The sequence below is a fragment of the Triturus cristatus genome, chromosome 8, assembly GCF_964204655.1.
Source record: "Triturus cristatus chromosome 8, aTriCri1.1, whole genome shotgun sequence".
Classification (NCBI taxonomy): Eukaryota; Metazoa; Chordata; class Amphibia; order Caudata; family Salamandridae; genus Triturus; species Triturus cristatus.
In genome coordinates this window covers 583962444-583982420 of record NC_140591.1, presented here as the reverse complement: position 1 = coordinate 583982420, position 19977 = coordinate 583962444, and the positions used below count along the sequence as shown (strand labels likewise).

General features: G+C 43.9%; 1 protein-coding gene across 1 annotated transcript in view; it reads left to right on the top strand.

Moving 5' to 3' along the window:
* The window catches only part of DIS3 (DIS3 exosome endoribonuclease and 3'-5' exoribonuclease), a 356327-nt gene that overhangs the window by 81496 nt on the left and 254854 nt on the right, over window positions 1-19977 (top strand). Inside the window, exons 7-8 of the mRNA XM_085622000.1 lie at window positions 10128-10241; window positions 10341-10478. Coding sequence (XP_085478126.1) covers window positions 10128-10241; window positions 10341-10478 — 252 coding nt within the window. The remainder of the gene's footprint in view (window positions 1-10127; window positions 10242-10340; window positions 10479-19977) is intronic.

Sequence of the window (19977 nt, the reverse complement as noted above, 5' to 3'; positions counted from 1 at the left end):
GGAAACGGAAGGCCTCGGAAACTGGACTTGGACCGGACTGGACTCGACTCGACTCGTCGGAAACTGGACTCGACTTCGAACTGGTGGGCCTCTGTATACCTCGGATCTTGCTCTCTCAGCTAGGCTCTGGTCGGGATACTTCGCACTTCTCACCGCCTCGTCTGGGTGTTGATCGCAGCCTCAGTCGCCCCCACTTGACCGGAGGGAGACACAGGAAATCCTGCTGGTACGCGTAATTGTCCGTCCAGCTGTGGCAGGAGACCGGGCCTGCAACTCACCGCCGGCGCGTGAGATGAGAAAGTGTCCCTGTTCGGGCGCCATTCATGTGGTAAATAATTTCCTTTACCGGGACTTAATTTGATACAGAAACATAATAAAATAGCTCAGTAAAATGAGAGGCAGAATCCGTGGTATCAGAGGTTCGGAATGGGCTTTATTCCAATGATCGATTATAATCGGTTGCTCCAAGTTCCATCACCACGGAGGTTCAGGAAGTGAAGTACATACATTATTGACAAGAAATGACTTTTATAGTACATACATTACAATGAAGCGAATGCAGTAGGCGTAACAATTGATAAGGAAAATGACGATTCATATGCGTAACCGAAAATGGGTGTAATAAGGAGTAAAAAGGAACATAATTGGTTATGATGTCATATATAGGTGGATCTATAAGATAATACTTGGCATAGATGCGCGCGCAGCAACATGACGTGTAATTGACGTGTAACTAGGGGGTGAAGGGGACTTGACATTTAGCTCTACATGTGGAGACGAAAAGTCTGGGGGGTCAAGTCAACCTAATCCCAAATCATATCTAACATCCTATGTTTAAAGAACTATGTTATCCACAAAAGAAGGACTCTCGGACAGAATCTATTCTATACTGACCGTGCGTGCGTGTACAAGCGTCTAAGTGTCTACACTAGATGCGAGGGCAGGAATCTTCCATAGTAACAGGGCTATGAATTACTTGTATAAAGACAGAGAAGCCGGGCCTTTTGCTCGGTAGCTGGAAGAATGTTTACTTAAACTACTAGACAGGAATGCATCGGCTGAGGGGGGAGCAGATAACTCGAAGGTGAAATACAGTTCTTGGCAGAGAATAGGCTGATGTCAGGCTTCGTGAGCCGCGCAGAGAATGAGACAAAGTTCATGGTCACAGATGCAGGCTCAGACTGGAGTTTTCAGAGGCAGAAGGCAAGAAGAGTTTGACGACAGAATCAGGGCCTACTTGCCTGGACTGTAAAATGGCATAGGTAAACCATATAAAGCCGGTGGCTTTTCATATTTAGGAATGGAATATCCGGCCTATTCATGGCGGATCTGACAGAGGACATGTTGATGGTGGACGCACATGTGTTTGCGTCTTCATAACTGGAACTGGAGGGAACATACATGTACTTGTAACATGCACATGAAACCGTTGGGGTCCAAGATAGGGGACATAACTGACCAGAAAAATCCATATTTCCACAGCTGCCTGAGAAGCTTTGCCCCTGTGATGTTTAGTTCAATTACTAGATGGTACAAGTGAACTGGAAAGCCATCTTACGTACTGGGCACTGGTCATTATGATTTCCCCAATACTGTTGCCAGTACTAGATTTATTATGACATGCACCCAGAGAGCACATTAGGGTGTAAGGTGGGTGCAGGGGAAGAGAAGCATGTAGATCTAGTGGCTGTAGTGAATTTCACAATGTGGAACCAGAAAACCTGGGATGAATCCTAGCTTCTTGACTTGACCAAATTCTATGATCCTAGGCTTTTGTTTTATTTCACTTTACCTCCTTTTTCCTCATATCACATATGAGACGACCTACCCTGCCAAAACCTTCTCCCGTGTTTGATGTAATATACTCTAATATTGTTCATGGGTAATAGCAACCCCACCCAACCAAAGGGTACACATACACCTCACCTGCTTCTTAGTTCACTATTGGCATTGTTGTCCAGATTTGGGAGAGATGTGTTGCTGTTTTGCACCCGGCCGCCCTAGTACCGCTGGCGGTGTTCTGCAGGTGCTGCCTTGGACCTCGCCCACCACTTACCTTAATTCCTGGAGATTTGTCCCATAAGTCACTGTACTGTATCTGAATGCTGTACTTGTTCTTCCTCCCATAGGACAACATAGCAGCTTCTAATAATTGCAGAGTCGACTTTTTGAGTACAAAAGTATTTCTATTGCAAAACGTACTTACCTCACTAAATTAGTTCTGGTGCCTAAATATATCTAAAGACGCATGCTATTTTTAGGTCTCGCCTGACCCAGCGCTTGCGCTGGTCTGGCGAGACTTTAAGTAAGGGCTTCAAAAAATGCTACCGCCGGCTACAGCTTACAGTGCATGTGCGCGGGCGCACGCTTGAGCAGAGGCGCCATATGGCATTCCTCATGCTCATTAAGCGCATCGCTCGCCACGCGCTTGATCGCGATCACTTTCACATTCGCGCCCGCCGACGGCCACGCACGCACCACTCTTTATACTCTCCCTTGAAGACATTTCTTAGATATTAAACATCTTTTTAATGCCACTAGAGGGCGCTCTGTTCCTAATTCTGGTGCTAAACCATGGAGTGATTGATTACACGATGGAAGTCGCAGAATAAATCATCTATCCGCTCTATATAAATGAAATCCCGGGTTCTGGAAGCGCTCTGCCACCTATGTAACTCAGGTTACCAAATTATAGCACTCTGATATTTCTAAAGCGCCCCACTCTCAACATAGTGTAGAGAACCTTGCTTACTGGCTTAGTGGAAAGGGGCCTTTATGGTGTCTGAAAGAATAACTCTGTGCCTGGGCTGCAGCAAACTGTTTGTTTGATCCACATTTACCTGCCCATCTGTCTGCTCCCTCTGAATTTCTGTTGGTACTTTTGCAGTGGGTAACTGATATGACATTTACCACTAGACATACTCTAGACGTATTTTTTTCAACTGGGCCATTCCGAGCTCTTTATATCTGCAGGAGCCGTTTGCGGCGTGCGCAGGGGCCATCATTCACGCGCGCTTGTTCAGTGTTCACAGCGCTCCTTTCTGTGTAGTCAGAGCAGATGACTTCTCGTGAGCTAGCTAGACCTGCCTACGTCGTGGTCCCCTTCCATGTGCGACACGTTCATCCAGCCGTAGCTCCTTACTTCGAGGAAGTGTAATTCTAGGACCTGCAGTTTCATTTGTGACTTTGTTATTGGACTGAAAATCCCAGCATGCAAAGTGCTGTTGGTGTGGGTGGGGCCACTTGTTGTTCATTTGGAAGCGAGTTTAACATTCAGCGCAGCTCCCGTTTCACGAGCGCCGAGCTTTATCGTCTTGTTTTTGTAGTATTACTTTTGAAGAGATCTTCACACTCAGTGCTGCGCCCTTTCACAAGTGCCACACTTTATTTTCTTGTTTTTATTTTAATTAGAGCCGGTTTACCTGCAAAATGGTGGCCCCTATCTCTGTGGCTCTTGCGGCCTTCGCTTCACGCCATCCATGCTGGTTTGCATTGGATGCTGAAGCGCCCCACTCTCAACATAGTGTAGAGAACCTTGCTTACTGGCTTAGTTGAAAGGGGCCTTTATGGTGTCTGAAAGAATAACTCTGTGCCTGGGCTGCAGCAAACTGTTTGTTTGATCCACAGAAAAGCAGATGACGCTAGGTAAGGCACACCGACCACCCTCTCCCAAAAAGGCAGCCCGAGAATATTTTAAATTTACGATACAGCTAGTTGTGTAGGCATGTCAAAATAACTATGTGCAGTGCTCTGGAAGCCTTCTGCTTTCTATGGATTTTGTCCCGCTGCAAAGAACTTTTGCTGCTTTTTTGCCACCGTCAAAAACATTGCTGCATGTCCGGGCTTTGTGTGAACAGAATTGCTTCTCAGAACCGTGCTCTGTACGAAACACACTTACACTTGCGGCCTCTTTCGCAGAAATACAATGTTTCGGCAACATCCCGCTCAAAATACTCCTAGGTGTGGTTAAGTATATATAAAAAAAGACCCATGCTTCCAGAAGTTTGTTTCTGAGTGCAGAAATTATTTGTTTTGTTTTTTTAACAAACTTGTGCTGTCACCTGCGTTGCACGTAACTAATGGAAAATATATACGCTCTTGCGTGTTAGTTAGGTCAGTGTTACCTTTGCTCTTTTATAAATGGCAAATCCATCAACAAGCACTCTCAAGCACTTACTCAGTAACTCTTTGATGGTGGCTTAAAATGCAGGTCTTTATAATTTCCAAAAAATGTCATCTGCAAAGGCTCTGGACGTGCATGACTGGTTCAAAACAGTTCTTCGCCTCCCTCAAAACACACCAGGCTGGAGTTTAAAACAGACATGAATCATCACCTTGAAGCACTACTCCGACACCAAAGAGCCCAGCATAATTCTAAAGTGAAAATCCTGGTGTGCGAGCCCAGCGCCTCCACTCTGAGTCCAGAAGCACCCATAATAAACGAGCCAATAGGTCTCGCCTTGGGGACCTTATGAGTGTTTAGCCATGCAACAGTTGATGTTGTTGCACCAAGGATATTGTACTGCACAACTAAATACTTATAAGGTTCCAAAGGCGAGACCTTTTGGCTATGCCAATGCTTGTTATAAATTGGTGTGGATATCCTTATTGAGTCGTGTGTATCATCTATTGACTGTGTATTGAAGATATCTTACACTTCCCTCTGATCAGCCTAAATCTGATTGACCACACTATCTCCTACAAGAGGATTGCTAGAGAAAGCTCCTCTCCACTTATAAGGGAACCCCTGAACTCTTTGCACGATATATCTCATTGTGATACATCATATAAAGAGCCAGCTTCCTACAAGTGCATTCACTTCAAGTACATTCACTCGAGACAAAGGAGGTCGACTTCATGTTCTGTGAGGGAAGCCAGACTTGCATTTCAAAGGTGGTAGTTTCTTTGAAGCTCCCCTGCCTTGTAATGCTAATCGGCAGGTAATCCTGTGGGAGGGGCTGTTAACATCCTTATTTTCAGTGAAGCCCTCGTGTAGCTGTGGAACTCTTTTTCCCCAGTGTCCAGTACATGTTTTAAAATAGCTTCCCTGTTCACTTGCACAGGCAGTAATGGAACTTACCAGCACAGGGGCATATCTGCTAATGCAGGTATGTCCACACATGTAATATAAGGCACCCTGCCTTAGGGTTGTAATGCCTGCTGTAGGGATGACGTACACATATTACATGCAGTGTTAGCAGGACATGGCACACAAGGATGTGTGCCATGTTGTGTTTTCACTTTGACTTGCACCAAAACACGCAGCCTGCAATGATAGTCTTGCATGTGTTTGGTGAACGGTCTCTTAGGGTGGCACAACATGTGCTGCAACCCTGAGAAACCCTTCTTTTGTACCTCATGCCCTAGGTACCAAGGATACCCTTTACTAGGAACTTATGGAGAGTGCTAACTGTATTTCCATTTGGGGGGAAAACAGCTGTACAGTTTTGGTAAACACATCTGGCACTGGTGACCTGGTTCACAGGAACCCAGTGCACTTTGTCGAAATCACATTATATACTAGGTAAAAGGTGGGGGTGACCCTGTCAAAAAGGAGCACTTCCCTACGGCACTGATATAATTTGATTTAATAATGTGAAACGGTTCTGCATGTTAATGAAACCCACTTTGGGGAATTTGTATAATTTATCATTTTTACAAGTTTACCGTCTTTAAAAACGAAAGTGCTCCTAAAGTTAAGGTGTGCAGGACACCCTAGTTACTTCCTTTTTTTTTAACTTTATTAAACCTTTTAAATAAATGCTTGCTGTTTATTGAACATATTTTTACTGTTTGTATTGAGTCGAGTAAATAGCAGCCCAGTGCTGCTGTTGCCCAGGTACCCACATGTAAAGGTCAGGAGGGCCAGATGCACCTCCTGTCCCTCGGCTGTACTTAGGGAGTTTTACTGCGTTAAGGCATAAGACTGGAATATCTTCGAACACTTAACCACTTGTGTCCCTGCACAGCTATCATGCTTATGCTGCTTCGCTAGATCATTAAATAAATTAATATATCCCTCAACAATTGGATTTGGATCTCATTCCCATTGAACAAAACAACATCTGGACTGTCTTCCTAAGCTCTGAGACAATCTGGCCATTAGATAATCCAAAGTTCTAGTCCTATTGGTCTCAGGTACATTTACCTGCCCGTCTGTCTGCTCCCTCTGAATTTCTGTTGGTACTTTTGCAGTGGGTAACTGATATGACATTTACCACTAGACATACTCTAGACGTATTTTTTTAAACCACAAGATCTGGTAAACTTTGATTATCAGCGGTTTAATGCTGAGGTGGGATAGGGCTGAAAAGCTGGCCAGAAGACTGGCTGAAAGAAAATGGAGACTATCATATTCTGAGGAAACTAGAGCTCTTGCAACTGAAAATTTGTTAAAGTTCTTTCTCCCACGCCTAACTGTATTAACAAGGATATTATCTGGGCTTCCACCTTGGTTAAAACATTACGGTTGGGGCTGTCTCTCCAACACTATCCAGGTCTTGTTGGAAACTGTTCAGGATCTGCAATGGTGGTTGACCGATAGCACTTTGTCCTGCGGCAGACCACGCTCCCTTCCCCACTCAGAGCTGACACTCGTGACTGATCCATTGCTGCAGAGTAGGAGGTGTCACCTGGGGTTGATAGAGCTCAGAGGGTTCTCGTCTCAGTTGCTGGCTGGCTCCATATCAAACTACTGGAGTTATGGGCCATTATTGTTTATCCTAAAGGCCCTCCAGCCACCCATCAAGGGGTGGCTGGTGCACGGGCAGCACCACTGCCAGTTGATTCTTAAACAAGCAGGGCAGAGTGGGGTCTTTGGTCCTGTGCTGCAAGGCTTTGCACCTCTGATAAGTTTGACACATCAGGCAGACCTGTCCCTGTAGCCGGATAGAGTCCTCCCCCTGAATCTGTGCAACATGCATCCCTGTGTGCACCTCTGTGTGGATCACCTAATTGCTTTTAATCTGCTATCTGGGGTGGTAGATTTCGAAGCTTTCAGGCTTCCTTTTGTTTGTTTTGCCTTTGTCTCAGAAAGGTCTTGCAGTGGCCACAAAGGTTCATTTGTCCGGCCTTTTTGTGTTTGCTGGACCAGTCATCCTTGTTTAATTCACCTGGTGTGGTGTGGGTTTATTAATAGTATGACACCCAGATTCCCTCTCAAACCGTTTTAGATACCGCTGTGGGAACTTCCTTAGGTCTTAACGTTTCTCATGTGTATTCCTTTTGATCCTATGCATAGCTGCTCACTCCATCTCTTGACCTTTAAAACATTTTTTCTCATTGTGGTTAGATTAGATCGCAACATGAGTGAGATACTGGTGCTTTCCCTGCAAATGCCCTACAGAATGTTTTTCCAGGATACGATGATGGTGAGGACTCTGGCAGCTTTCTTCAACATTGGGCAAATCATCTCTCTACCAGCCTTTTAGCATATCCTCACGGCTTGAAATAAGATTGGTTGCACCCTAAAAGGCCTTTAAGCTTCCACATCAATCGTGCCAAGGACCAGTGAGTGACCGTTAACTTTTTGTGAGATTCTTTGAACTGAAGAAAGGAAAGTGTGTGCAGAAGAGTACCTTGTACAGGTGGATAACCCTCTGACTTAAGATGTACTATGCGCTGGCCAAGAAGCAGCCCTCCGAAGTCCTGAGAGCCAATTCTAACTGGGCCAAGGGTGCTATTACTGTTTTGTCGCAAGGGATGCCTGTTGTCAATATTTGCCAAGCTGCATGTTCATGAAGCACTACTCTCTTGTCGGCCAGGTCCAGCAGGAAGGGCACTTTTCCCACTCTGTTCTGCAAGATGTCTTGGTCCACATCCATTTAGCTGACCCTCCATCTTGAGACGTATTGCTTTGGTATCTATTCTAAGATGTAGAATCTGTGGCTAGTATTCACCACAAGAACAAGATACTTACTTTCAGTAACGCTCTTTCTGTTGGATGCTCTATCGAACCTCATATTACTTAGTGCCCTCCCTCCTCCCCGTTCCGAGTAGTGGCATTTTATTAACATCTATAAAAGTCCCAAATTAGTGTTTGGCACACTGTTAATAACAACTGTGCACGCTTATTGTTTGAGGGTGCGAAAAGGGAAAAGACAAGAAGCTGACGTCAGTGTGCAGAGGTGGGGTTTATTAGTGGTTACGCTCCTCCACTTCTGGGGCTGTATGGAGTCAGCACAGAGCTGCACAACGCAACCTAGCAGCACACAGAAGCACTGCTATTAAAAAACTCCCGATCCAGTCTGGTGCCTAAGGATATTCTAAGGTGAGGACTCTGAAGAGTTAGATAGAGTATGCACCAGAAACATATCTGAAGCAAAGTAATTTGCTCTTCTGGCACTTTAATTTTCTAACCTTGTGGTAACTTTGGATATCTTTCATGCCCACAGCTATGTTTCGTCCATGAATGGGGACCAAAATCTTCCTCGGTCACTATCCTAGACGATGTTGGGTTCAGTTTAGACTTTGGCTTCCTAGCGGCCTTTGTTGTCTTAAAACTCTTTGCTGCATTTGATACTGTGCATTTTACTATTTTATTCCACTGTTTGGTGGTGGTGGACCTGCATGAGGTAACCTTTTCCTAGTTTCAACTTAACCTCACAGACCGGAAAGGGTACTGGGCCTTCCACCTGTCTCTTGCTGAGCATCTGCATGCAAGTGCTGGGGACTATAATTAGAATTTAATCAGTTAGCTCAGTCTCCTATGCAGATGACACCCAGCTTGTTTTGCACTTTGATCGCTTACTATCATCCAGGGTTGGGTAAAACCAAGTCCGCCAGATGGAAGTACTGGTCTAGGGCCAGGACAGTGTGTGAAATCATGCCTTTCGGCCTAGCAAGATGGACTTTTCTCATTTGCTTGCAATTGAGATTAAAAACCTTGAGTTTCGATTGGACAAAGTCACTTTCAAGTTCCATTTTGTGATACTTATGTGCTGAGTTTGCAATGACCAAATGCCTTGAAAAATAAAGGAGGTCCTGAAACTATAAGTGTACTGTCGCTTTGCTTCGATTGCAGAACATTTCATTAGCCAATATCCAGATATAGCTAAAAGTCTGTTGTTTATTAATGATTGGATAAATGTTTGGAAAGTCCCAAAACCGGGTGATGCCCGATTGGCTGTTATTTATACAAGATAAATCAAAGGTACAGATAAGTCTTTCTTTGAACTTTACTGCATACTTTTACTTTATTTATTTTTTAATAGGTTCTACACTATGATCTCTGCATTGTCCCACAAAATCGGACTACAGAACAAGATAATTATCTTCATTCCTCATCTGCGCATTCCAGTGGTGGAAGCTGCTAATCTAGCTAAAATAGATGAACTCATTATCTGTTAAATTGTGATTGTTCAAATGCTGCATCTCGTCCAAAATATTACAGATAGTTACGGTGCGCTGTTAACCCCTTCAGGTCTTACACTAACTCAGACCTAAGTGTATTAACTTATTGCGTGATTTTCACAGCATATTGTGTTCCACTCCTTTTGCTCTGTTTCTGTTCTTTGTCTCCTGCTTACACATTTGTCAAACAGTGTGGCAATTTACCATCAGCATATTAACAAGGACAACATGTATCAGGGTCTTAAGTCCTACCTATTCTATTAGTACTCCTATTTTAGGATAGTTTTTCACATACCACACAGTCCTAGAGACCAGATGCTTTCAGGCTATTGCTGCACTTCATTAGTTTTTCATCTCCCCTGAGACCACTTTTTACTGTTGTGTGCTACAAGTCATGTTTGATTCTAGAGTGGGTTTGCAGCTTTTTGTAAAGTCGACTGCTAATGTATCACTGTTTTAAAGTTCATTGGGGGTAGCTAGGAAGTACAATATTCTCTGAGGTAATGATCTACATATTATTCATCACTCTGAATCGTTCTCTTCAATTCCAAATAATTTTAGGGCATAAATTACTGATGTTCAAGGTTTTCTGCAGTATTTCCAGAGAGACTGTACATCCCAGAAGCAGATTGGATGACAATGCTGCATTGTGATTCAGATGATGTCATAATGAATGTGGAATACATTTCCTTGTGCCAATGAATCATAAGCATCTTTACATTTTATCCAGTTGGGGGAATGTCTTTAAATGTAGTCTGTTGATTATCATTTTCTAGCTGAAAACTGTGGGGACAAAGAGCATGTCGAAACCTACTGGAAGAGTGATTGGCATAATCAAAAGAAACTGGAGACCTTATTGTGGCATGCTGTCCAAGTCACTCATAAAGGAGGTACAACTGAAATAGTTACATTTGGAAATGTGGACATTTTATATTTTGCCATACTGTGCTCACTAAGTATTACTAATACTTTGAATCTTTTACTGACAGGCAAGAAAGCATTTATTCACACCAGCAGATCGCTCTATCCCTAGGATTCGCATAGAGACGCGGCAAGCTGATGCTTTGGAAGGACAGCGAATAATTGTTGCTATCGATGGTTGGCCCAAAACCTCCAGATATCCTAATGTAAGCTATTTCCTCTTCTGTTGTAATTAATTTGAGGCTTTATACTTCTGTTAGGCACTTTAATATCTAGTATGTCACATGTGATAAATCAAAACCAAGATGCAAGTTTTTGTAATTTAAATGAGAGAAAAGTAATTTTATTTTCTATTGTTGAAAATGAACATGTGGGAGATAGTGATTTGATGAAAGGCTGTCTCTAATATGATCAGTTTGATTGGGCTTAGTTGATGAGAAAATTATTGGTGGTATTAAGTATGTTCTGTTGCGACACCAGCACCGGCTTTTAAAGCACAGATTATGTGCTGTGTTATTGGTGTACAGTAAATTATTACTTTTGAGCTCTGTAAGAACGCTGTATGCCATCTGTGATCTGTTTTGCCCCTAGAGCCATGTCCCCCTGAGTGATACAGTGGTCTTGTTGCATTTAGTTATCACTGTTGTGCTGCATGAGGTGCATACAAAGATATCAGTTGAGTTTGTTTTCATGGTATTCCCGGTCAAGTGTTAATTTGATGTTTGTTTCATGCTGTCTACACACAATTAGAGTATCCCTGTTACCAGAGATTACTGCAATTAATTAACTTGGAGATGAGTCGGATTGGGTGGAGGGGAGGGGTATTAGTAAGCGACTTTCCAGAGGCTAACCCAGCCTGCATTGTGAGTTGAAGGAAGGTTTCCCTATTCCAGGGGTCCTGAAATTCCTGTGGAGCTCTTGAGATACAGTGTGTGGTGTCTGTTACATTAAGGCATTTGGGAGGAAAGGAAAAATAAGGTGCAATGGGACTGCTCATACTCGCAAATTAATTGGAGCATTGAAAGTACATTCTACTACTCACTATGGGTGATGTAATGTCAGACTCACTTTCTTAAATTGACTTGGAAATCTTAATCTATGTGTAAGTTACATGAGGTGCTCAAATGAGAAATTTCGAACAATGTTTCATAAAAATAAAATAATTATCTCCTTGCTGTAAAGTGAAAATAGTTTATATGCCGTTTGCACATTTGGTAAGCAGTAAGAGTAAATTCATTAACTGTATTATATTTTTAGTAGAGACGTTTTTCTTAAGAATTTTGAAGTAAATTGTTTTGATTGTACTCTATTGCAATAGTGGACTCAAAATGAAATGAAAACACACTCCTACCTTTCTATAGTTAGTCAAAATATGACCCAATGAGACATATTTGATATTCATGTAGTCCTCACAGAGTAGATCAATTTAAAATCACGTGACTAATGGCGCAAACATTTTACTTTGTCAGTATTTATTCAACAAAATAAGCCAATTGTCAATAGCCTTCTGTGAAAAAGTAAGTTCTCCCACCTTGCATTGTTAAATGCTGGCTACTACGTCTTATAAAACAGTGTGATCTCAGTGGTGCTTGAGGGCATCTGTATTTTAACAGCTCTACTACCTGAAGGCAAAGGCAACCAGAACAGAAGGCAGGCTGGTTCACCTCAAATTTAAATCTACAGTGCATTCAAAAGGAAAATTAGAATGCTAGCATGTCAGTGGAGAAAAACATGATGTGGAGTATAGAAATATGATACAGAATTTTCAAAGCAAAAATCGAAAAAAGCTAGGGCACCAGTCCATTTCACATGCCAACAGCTAAATAACTATTGAATCCAAGAAACCAATGCTTCTCAGATGCCTACAATTAAAGAAATTCTGGAAATGTATCTTGGAATTCCAGCTACTGGACTGCATCTCAAAACATGACAATCAGATAAACTTTGCAACTCAGCTGCAGAAAATCTCACTGAAAAAGCAAAAGATCTCAAGATCTATTGCCCGATGGAAGCAACCATTAAACACATCACTACAGAGATTGGGCCAAATCACCATAAGATTTAATTAAACAAAAGTATTTGGTGTTAATCTCTTTCCATAAAAGAACAAATTAATTCTGTCTGAGCATCTCTAGTTCTCTGACTGACTTGTGCCCCTCCCCCCATATACATTCAAGAGTCTCCTCAAAGCTAATTTCTGGCTACACCAACCAGAGTTGATCATCAATAAATCATTCATGAGAAGACTTTCCCAATGAACTTTGAAACATATATTAAACCATCTTTGAACAGGCAAGGACTGGATCCAAATTTTCCAACACACTTATGCTTACTGACCATTTTTGTGTAAACTAATCAAAAAGCAACTTTAATCCAGATTTCAGAGTTAGGCAAAAAAAAAAAGAAATCCCCCTGCTTGCCAACAAACATGATTCTAATCTGGAAGATGTACCGACTCAGCACTGCCTTCTTGATTGACCACAAGAACACTGTAGAACCTAATGGAGTTGCTGCAGTACTCCTACTTTATCTCTCAGCTGCTTTTTTTAAACCGGTATACATTAAAAGGAATCCAGTAATACCTTACTGAGAAACTGAAAATTGCACAATTACTTTTTCTTATCAACACCATACTCTCAAAAGGTAGGGACTCACCATGCTCAAGGTTCAACAACTGCCCCTCTATTTTTGTATCATGCATCTTACACTACTCCCCAATCTAATTAAAGCCTATCCTGCTGCAACTATGCTGATGATATACATTATCCTTTAATTGGAAAAACTATCAGATCTTGGGACATCGTGGCTCATAGAATTTCCTCAAATAGTTGACACATTTGAAACCTTCTGAAATTAAATCTTTCTAAAACTGTAATCCTAATGTGCGGACTGTTGCCTAAAGAGATTGTATCTTTGCCCACCACTTCCACAGAGATAAATAACTTAGCTATGCTTATGAGTTCCAAACTCACACTTGAAAGCAAAGTGAACAATGTTATGAAAATGCCTCCCACATCATGGGAATTCTGTGCTACAGCTTCCCATTCTTGGGGTATAGACACTAACAGCATTGGTGATCCCAAAGCTGGATTACGCCAACAGTCTATTCATTGGGCTTACAAAACGCATAATTGGCAAAGAGTACAGAATGCAGCTGCCAGACAAGTCCTCAGCCTTAACAGACATGATTATGTTGTACCAGCCCTCGAGGCATTGCTCTGGTTACCTGTAAGAAGAATATACATCAAAGCCCTTCACTTCACCCACAGGGATATCCATTGCACTGTGCCGTCTAAAACTCTGCAACCAAAGGTGTAAGCTTTTAGCAGCTGGCGAAGGATGGCCAAATGCGTAGCACATCTGAACTCTTTGAAGTTTGGATGCCAGAAGTACAGTGCAATACTGCTAAAGTCCATAAGTCATAAGCAGAGGCAACATTGCAGCTGCAATGGTAACTGCTACAGTAACGAGGATACAGAAGACCCCTGGGGAAGGCCCTCCTCTCCGAAACTGGATTGAGGTAAGCAGCTTTAACAGTCAGAAGCAGGAGAGGGTCTGCCAGTCTGTAGCAAAGCGGAAGCCAGAAACTCCAGAAGTGGCTAATCCAAAATCCAAACGTGTTTTATTCATGGATTACAAGTAAGAGGTGAAAGCAGATAGAGCCCACGGCAGAAGCAGTTGCAGGAACAAGAAACAAGTAGCAACTGTCCTGGGTAGCATGGAACCATATGTCACATAACAAGGTTGTAAGGATAACATTCCAAGAAGTTAAAGAAACCGTGAAACACAATGAAATAAAGTAACAAGTAAATACCACATACCCTCCCCCCCCCCCCACATAGAATGCAAAGATCAATGCAATATATAGTCCTGAAATTTGACCGGTATTCTACAAACTCGTTGATCACGTGCAGGTACAGCATCAATAGAAGTACAAGAATGAGTAGGTGAGACATTACACCATGTTGGCGAAAACTTTGTAGTAGGATTGGAGGTGGCATTAGATGCATTTGTAAAGTTTACAATGTCAAAACCAGGCCCAAAAGTGAAATCAGTATCGTCTTCATTAGACCTGTAGGCATAGACCTCATTAAAGATACCAACTTGGTTGTCAGTAAGTTTTACAACATTGTTTTTGTTCCACCAACCTTTGTTTTCTAAAAGAACAGAAGGTTTGGTGACTCTGAAAACCCAAACAGGTAGTGTGAACTTAGAATGTCCCTTGCAAACTTTGTAAGGTGTTTTTTTATAAGAATCCAATCATTTATTTTGAGAACAGGGCCGTGAGATGCAGAAAAACCATCATAAGATTTCTTCTGTAGTGACTGCTTTGCAGCAACTCTAGTTTTAATCATTTGGGAATCTGCTGAAGTGTTTCTTTTATAATGTAAATCAGAACCTACATCCAAGTCACTGAACCATTGTGGCATGAGTTTGGATCTAGCTTCTCTGCCCCTGAGAGCCTTGAAAGGTGTAACCCCAGTGGTGGAATGAGGTGTTGTTAAGTAGGCCCGAACCTTCCTTTACAAGAAATCACCTACTTCAACATTAGCCGCAATAGCAGTTTGAACTCCCTCGTTAAGAAACAGATTGGCCCTCTCAACGAGTCCATTGGAAGAAGGACTATACAAAGCAACTTGACAGTGTTTTATTTCAGAACTCTCCAGAAAACTAGGGACTTGATGGAAAAGGAAAGGTTGACCTTTGTCAGTGACAGTACAACTGGGAGTACCCTCAACCTTAAAAATGCTTTGGAGAAAAGAAACAACAGTGGAGGAGTTGGCTGCCTGTACAAATGAATAATATATCCACTTAGAATGGTAGTCTATAGCAACTAGGTAATACCTTTTGTCTATGAGCAATTAAGTGAAAGGTCCTAAAAAGTCCAAGGCAATATCCCAGGGGAATTCTGGGAATGGAACAGCAATTAATGGCTTCTTGTTGGTTTTCCAATGTTTGTCGGAAACAATGCAACTAGGGCAGTTGTCTATGAAAAGGGCCAGTTGTCTGTCCATACCTGGCCACCAATAAATATCTGTTCATGGCATATGAGCTGCAGATCGTACACTGCATTAGATCGTCATCTGGTGTTGGGCTCGGATGCTTGCACCTTGTTGTTGTCTTGGAAGAAGTCTTTTGTAGTCACGAGATAGGTGACTCTCCCTTGGACAATAGTGCGCATGGGCATCGACTCCATCCTCAGATTGTTTTTTTCCGCCATTGCGTTCGGATGTAACTTTTGCGCTCCGGTGCGAGAACTTTGTTTTTCAAACATTTTCGACACGCATACTCTCTAGAACTCTCCGGTATTGTTTTCGATCGCGTGATCTTCGATGCGCATCTCAACTACTCTATTCCGGTTGTCGACGCGGGCTGCTGGGCCTATCGATGCCGTTCGGGCCTACAGCTCATGGAAAGGACTCCATTCCAAAAATGCCCCCAGTGTGGAGTGAAATTTCCACACAGTGACCATCACAAGGTCTGTAACCTGTGTCTCTCGCCAGAACACGATGAGAACAATTGCCAGGCCTGCGCCTCCTTTCGATCGAAAAAGACCAACAGTGATCGCCGGGTTTGACGACACATCATGGCGCAGAGAACAGCTCCGGCACCAGCGGATATCTTCAACGAAGGCCCAGATGTCCCAGAGGAAGATTCCGAAGATCTGGAAATTGTGTCCGAAGCAGACGACTCAGACGACCACATCACTCCTGGTCAACGAGTGAGTACAATTGCCCCCACCCCAACCGAAAAAAAGAAGGCCCTGGTCAAGACTTCGCCTGCTGGCCCCAGTCGCAACCGAACACAGGCTTCCGAAGCCCCGCCCTCGGGCTCGCGTCCGAAGATAAAGGACAAGCCTTCCAGTATCTCGGGACCGGGCAAACTGCATATTCCCATCCTCAAAGCGCCTTCAGCACCGAAGTCGGGAGAGCAACCTACTCCCAAAAAGAAATCGGCTCCGACCCCGAAAGATAAACCTTGGGATCCGAAACCAAACCCTTCGGAACTGAGAAAGATTTCAGTCTCCATAGCCAAGCCAAAGTGCTCTAAAAGACCTCGGAGCACAAATCTCGACCACGTCCAGACCCGAAAAAGTCGGCGCCAAAAGCGTTTATCTAGGAGGATGAACTTTTTCGACTGGATCCCTAACAGAAAAAACTCCAGATTAACCCCAAAACAGGACGTGTGGCCGCTGTGCCACACAAGAGGAAGAAGTTGGACACAACAGACACTCCTGCAGTGCCTCTGAAAAAAAGATTGTGCCACTTCACTTAGAAGACCCTCTTCTCCTGTTCTTCCTACTCCTGTTCTTCCTCCTATACCTCTCTCACCTCCACAGCCTATAACACTTCCACCACCACCACATGATGATGATGATGATGATAATGAAGATGTAGGGGGAGGCAACAATGACCCTTTCACTGATCCTGACAATGATACGGACACATCACAGGATGATTGGGACGATTACAATAACCCAATAGATCCCACAGACCTCCCAGATTCCCAGATCCCCAGCCATATCCAACAAAACCATCTCCCCCAGATGACAATATTGGATTTGGGCAGCTTGTTAATAGAGCTGCTACTTACCATGGCGTTCACATGTATTCAGGATTTCCTCCTAGACAGTTTTGAACAGTTGCAGAAATCTGTCCAAATACTGCCAATGCTCAAAGGGGTCATTAAACATGCCCCAGACATATTCAAAGACCCAGTGAGAGCTAGAATTCTCAATCCTAGGATTGATAAGAAATAGAAACCTGCCTACATCAAAGAGCAGCTACCCCTAAACTCACTAGTAGTGTCTAACGCTAGAAAACGCGGCAATTCCCAAACCTCTGGTGACTCACCACCTCCGGATAAGGAATCTAAGTTGCTAGATGCCTCTGGCAAGAGGGTTGCTGCCCAAGCAGCCAATCACTGGCGCATAGCTAACACCCAAGCTTTACTTGCTAGGTATGATAGGGCTCACTATGACAGACTAGAAACCCTATTGCAAAATTTACATGATTAGTACAAGACTCAGGCAAATGACCTAATTAAGGAAGGCAAATTAATAACCAACGCCTCAATCAAGTGTGCCCTTGATGCAGCCGACACAGCCTCTAGGTCCATTAACACTAGTGTGCTACTCAGACGACATGACTGGCTACGCGTTTCAGGCATTAAACAGGAGGTACAAACCACCATCCTCAACCAGCCGTTCAATCAGGGACTGCTTTTTGGACCGGCTGTAGACACCACTCTGGCGAAAATGAAAAAGGACACAGAGACTGCTAAATCCATGGGAGCCTTACAGTCTCCATCTACATGTGGTTCCTTTCGTCGCTCCTTTTATAGGAGCATCCAAAAACATGGGAACAGACACTGCCTCCTCTTCTTTAAAAAACACAACACAAACATCCCCCAAAAGAGGATATTTTAGAGGAGGATGCAGGGGAAATAACACAGGGAGAGGTCGAGGTAACAATAACACTCGCACCTCCCCTGCAAATAAACAGTGACTTCCCTCCACTCCCCCCAGACCATTCCACTCCGGTCGGGGGAAGGCTTTCACAGTTCCTGCCTGTCTGGAACTCCATCACAACAGACAAGTGGGTAAGACAGATTATCCAGTATGATTTCTGCCTGGAACTTACAGCAACCCCACCCACCATACCACCCAAACAGCGTCCAATGTCCACAGAACATCTCGCACTCTTAAAGCAGGAAGTTCGCGCACTGCTTCGAAAGCAGGCAATAGAACCAGTTCCCTTACAGCATCAAGGAACAGGGGTTTACTCGCTGTATTTTCTAATCCCCAAAAAGGACGGCACCCTCAGGCCAATAGACCTCTCAATCTTTTCATACAGTTTGATAATTTCCATATGATCACTCTTAAACAGTTCCTTTCAGTACTTCAACAGGGCGACTTCCTTGCCACACTAGATGTCAAACACGCCTACTTTCATATTCCCATTTACCCCGCTCACAGAAAATACCTAAGATTCATGGTGGACGGACAACACTACCAGTTCAAAGTCCTTCCATTTGGGGTGACCACCGCGTCCAGGGTGTTCACAAAGTGTCTGGCGGTAGTAGCAGCCCACTTGAGAAGACAACAAATCCATGTCTTCCCATACCTCGACGACTGGCTGATAAAAGCCAAGTCTCACAAAGAGTGTGTTCATCACACTCCTCAAACCATCCAGCTACTACACAACTTGGGGTTCACAGTAAACTACACCAAGTCACAGCTTCAGCCCTCCCACATACATCAGTATCTAGGGGCCATAATAGACACCTCCAGGGCTCTGGCATATCCCACTCCAGCCAGGAAAACCAGTATGCAAGCCCTAATTACCAGATTTTAACAACAGCACTCCCTCCCAGCAAGGGTATTCATGCAGCTCATAGGAATGATGGCCTCTTGCATCTCTATCGTACCTCATGCAAGACTTCAAATGCCCCCCTTACTGGAATGCCTAGCACATCAGTGGAACCAGGCCCAAGGACAACTTACAGATCTGGTGTTGGTGGACAGCCGCACACATCGCTCTCTGCAGTGGTGAAACCACCAAAAAACTGTCCAGGGGGTGGCCGTTCCTAGAGCCGGTTCCACAGATAGTGCTATCAACAGACGCATCAGTCACCGGTTGGGGAGCCCATCTCCTAAAACATACAATTCAAGGCAAATGGACCACTCAACAAAAAGTGCTCCATATCAATCACCTGGAACTACTAGCAGTATTCCTAGCACTAAAATCATTCCAAGTACATTTACAGCACAAAACTGTCCTAGTCCGGACAGACAACATGACAGCCATGTATTACATACAAAAACAGGGGGGCAAGCATTCTTTGCAGCTGTCCCAGCTCGCACAAAGCACTTGGAGATGGGCCATTCCACAAAACATATACCTGCTTCAACCCGTTTTTCAAATGTGGGGCCAACCAGAAATAGATCTGTTCGTGACGCACGCAAACGCAAAATGCCTAATCTTCGCTGCCAGGTTTCCACACCCGTTGTCCAAAGGCAATGCGATATGGATGAATTGGTCAGGCAAATTTGCGTATGCTTTTTTGCCACTCCCAATAATTCGCTAGTGGTACGCAAGCTGAGACAAAAGTCTCTCAAGATGATCCTGGTGGCTCCCACATGGGCACGCCAACCATGGTTCACAACACTACTGGAACTCTCAGTAGTTCCACACCAAAAACTACGCCTCTCCCCAACATTGCTAACGCAGAACCGTGGAGAGATGACACCCAGACCCAGGTCAGCTGAATCTAGCAATCTGGCTCCTGAACTCCTACAGTTCAGTTATCTTAACCTTCCGCCGGACTGTATGAATATTGTAAGAAAGTGGGCTTCTGTTGCAGTAACCCCCCCTTTTTTGCCTAATAGCTGATGCACTTTTCCTTGTTGTGCCCTGGGCTCCTGCCAACCAGGTGCCCAGGGCCTGTGTTCCTTCCCTAAAAAACTGCCTAACAGCCAAAACCCAAATTGGCAAACCCTGGCCACATGTCAGCCCCTGGTAAATGGTACCCTAGGTACCCAGGGCCTTGTGACCAGGGAAGGCCTCTAAGGGCTGCAGCACTCATTGTGCCACCCTTAGAGGCCCTGTACCCTAACACACACACACACACACTGCTCTTGCAGGCTGAGTGTCTGGATACAAGACAAAACAGAGAGTCGACATGGCACACATCCCTGTGTGC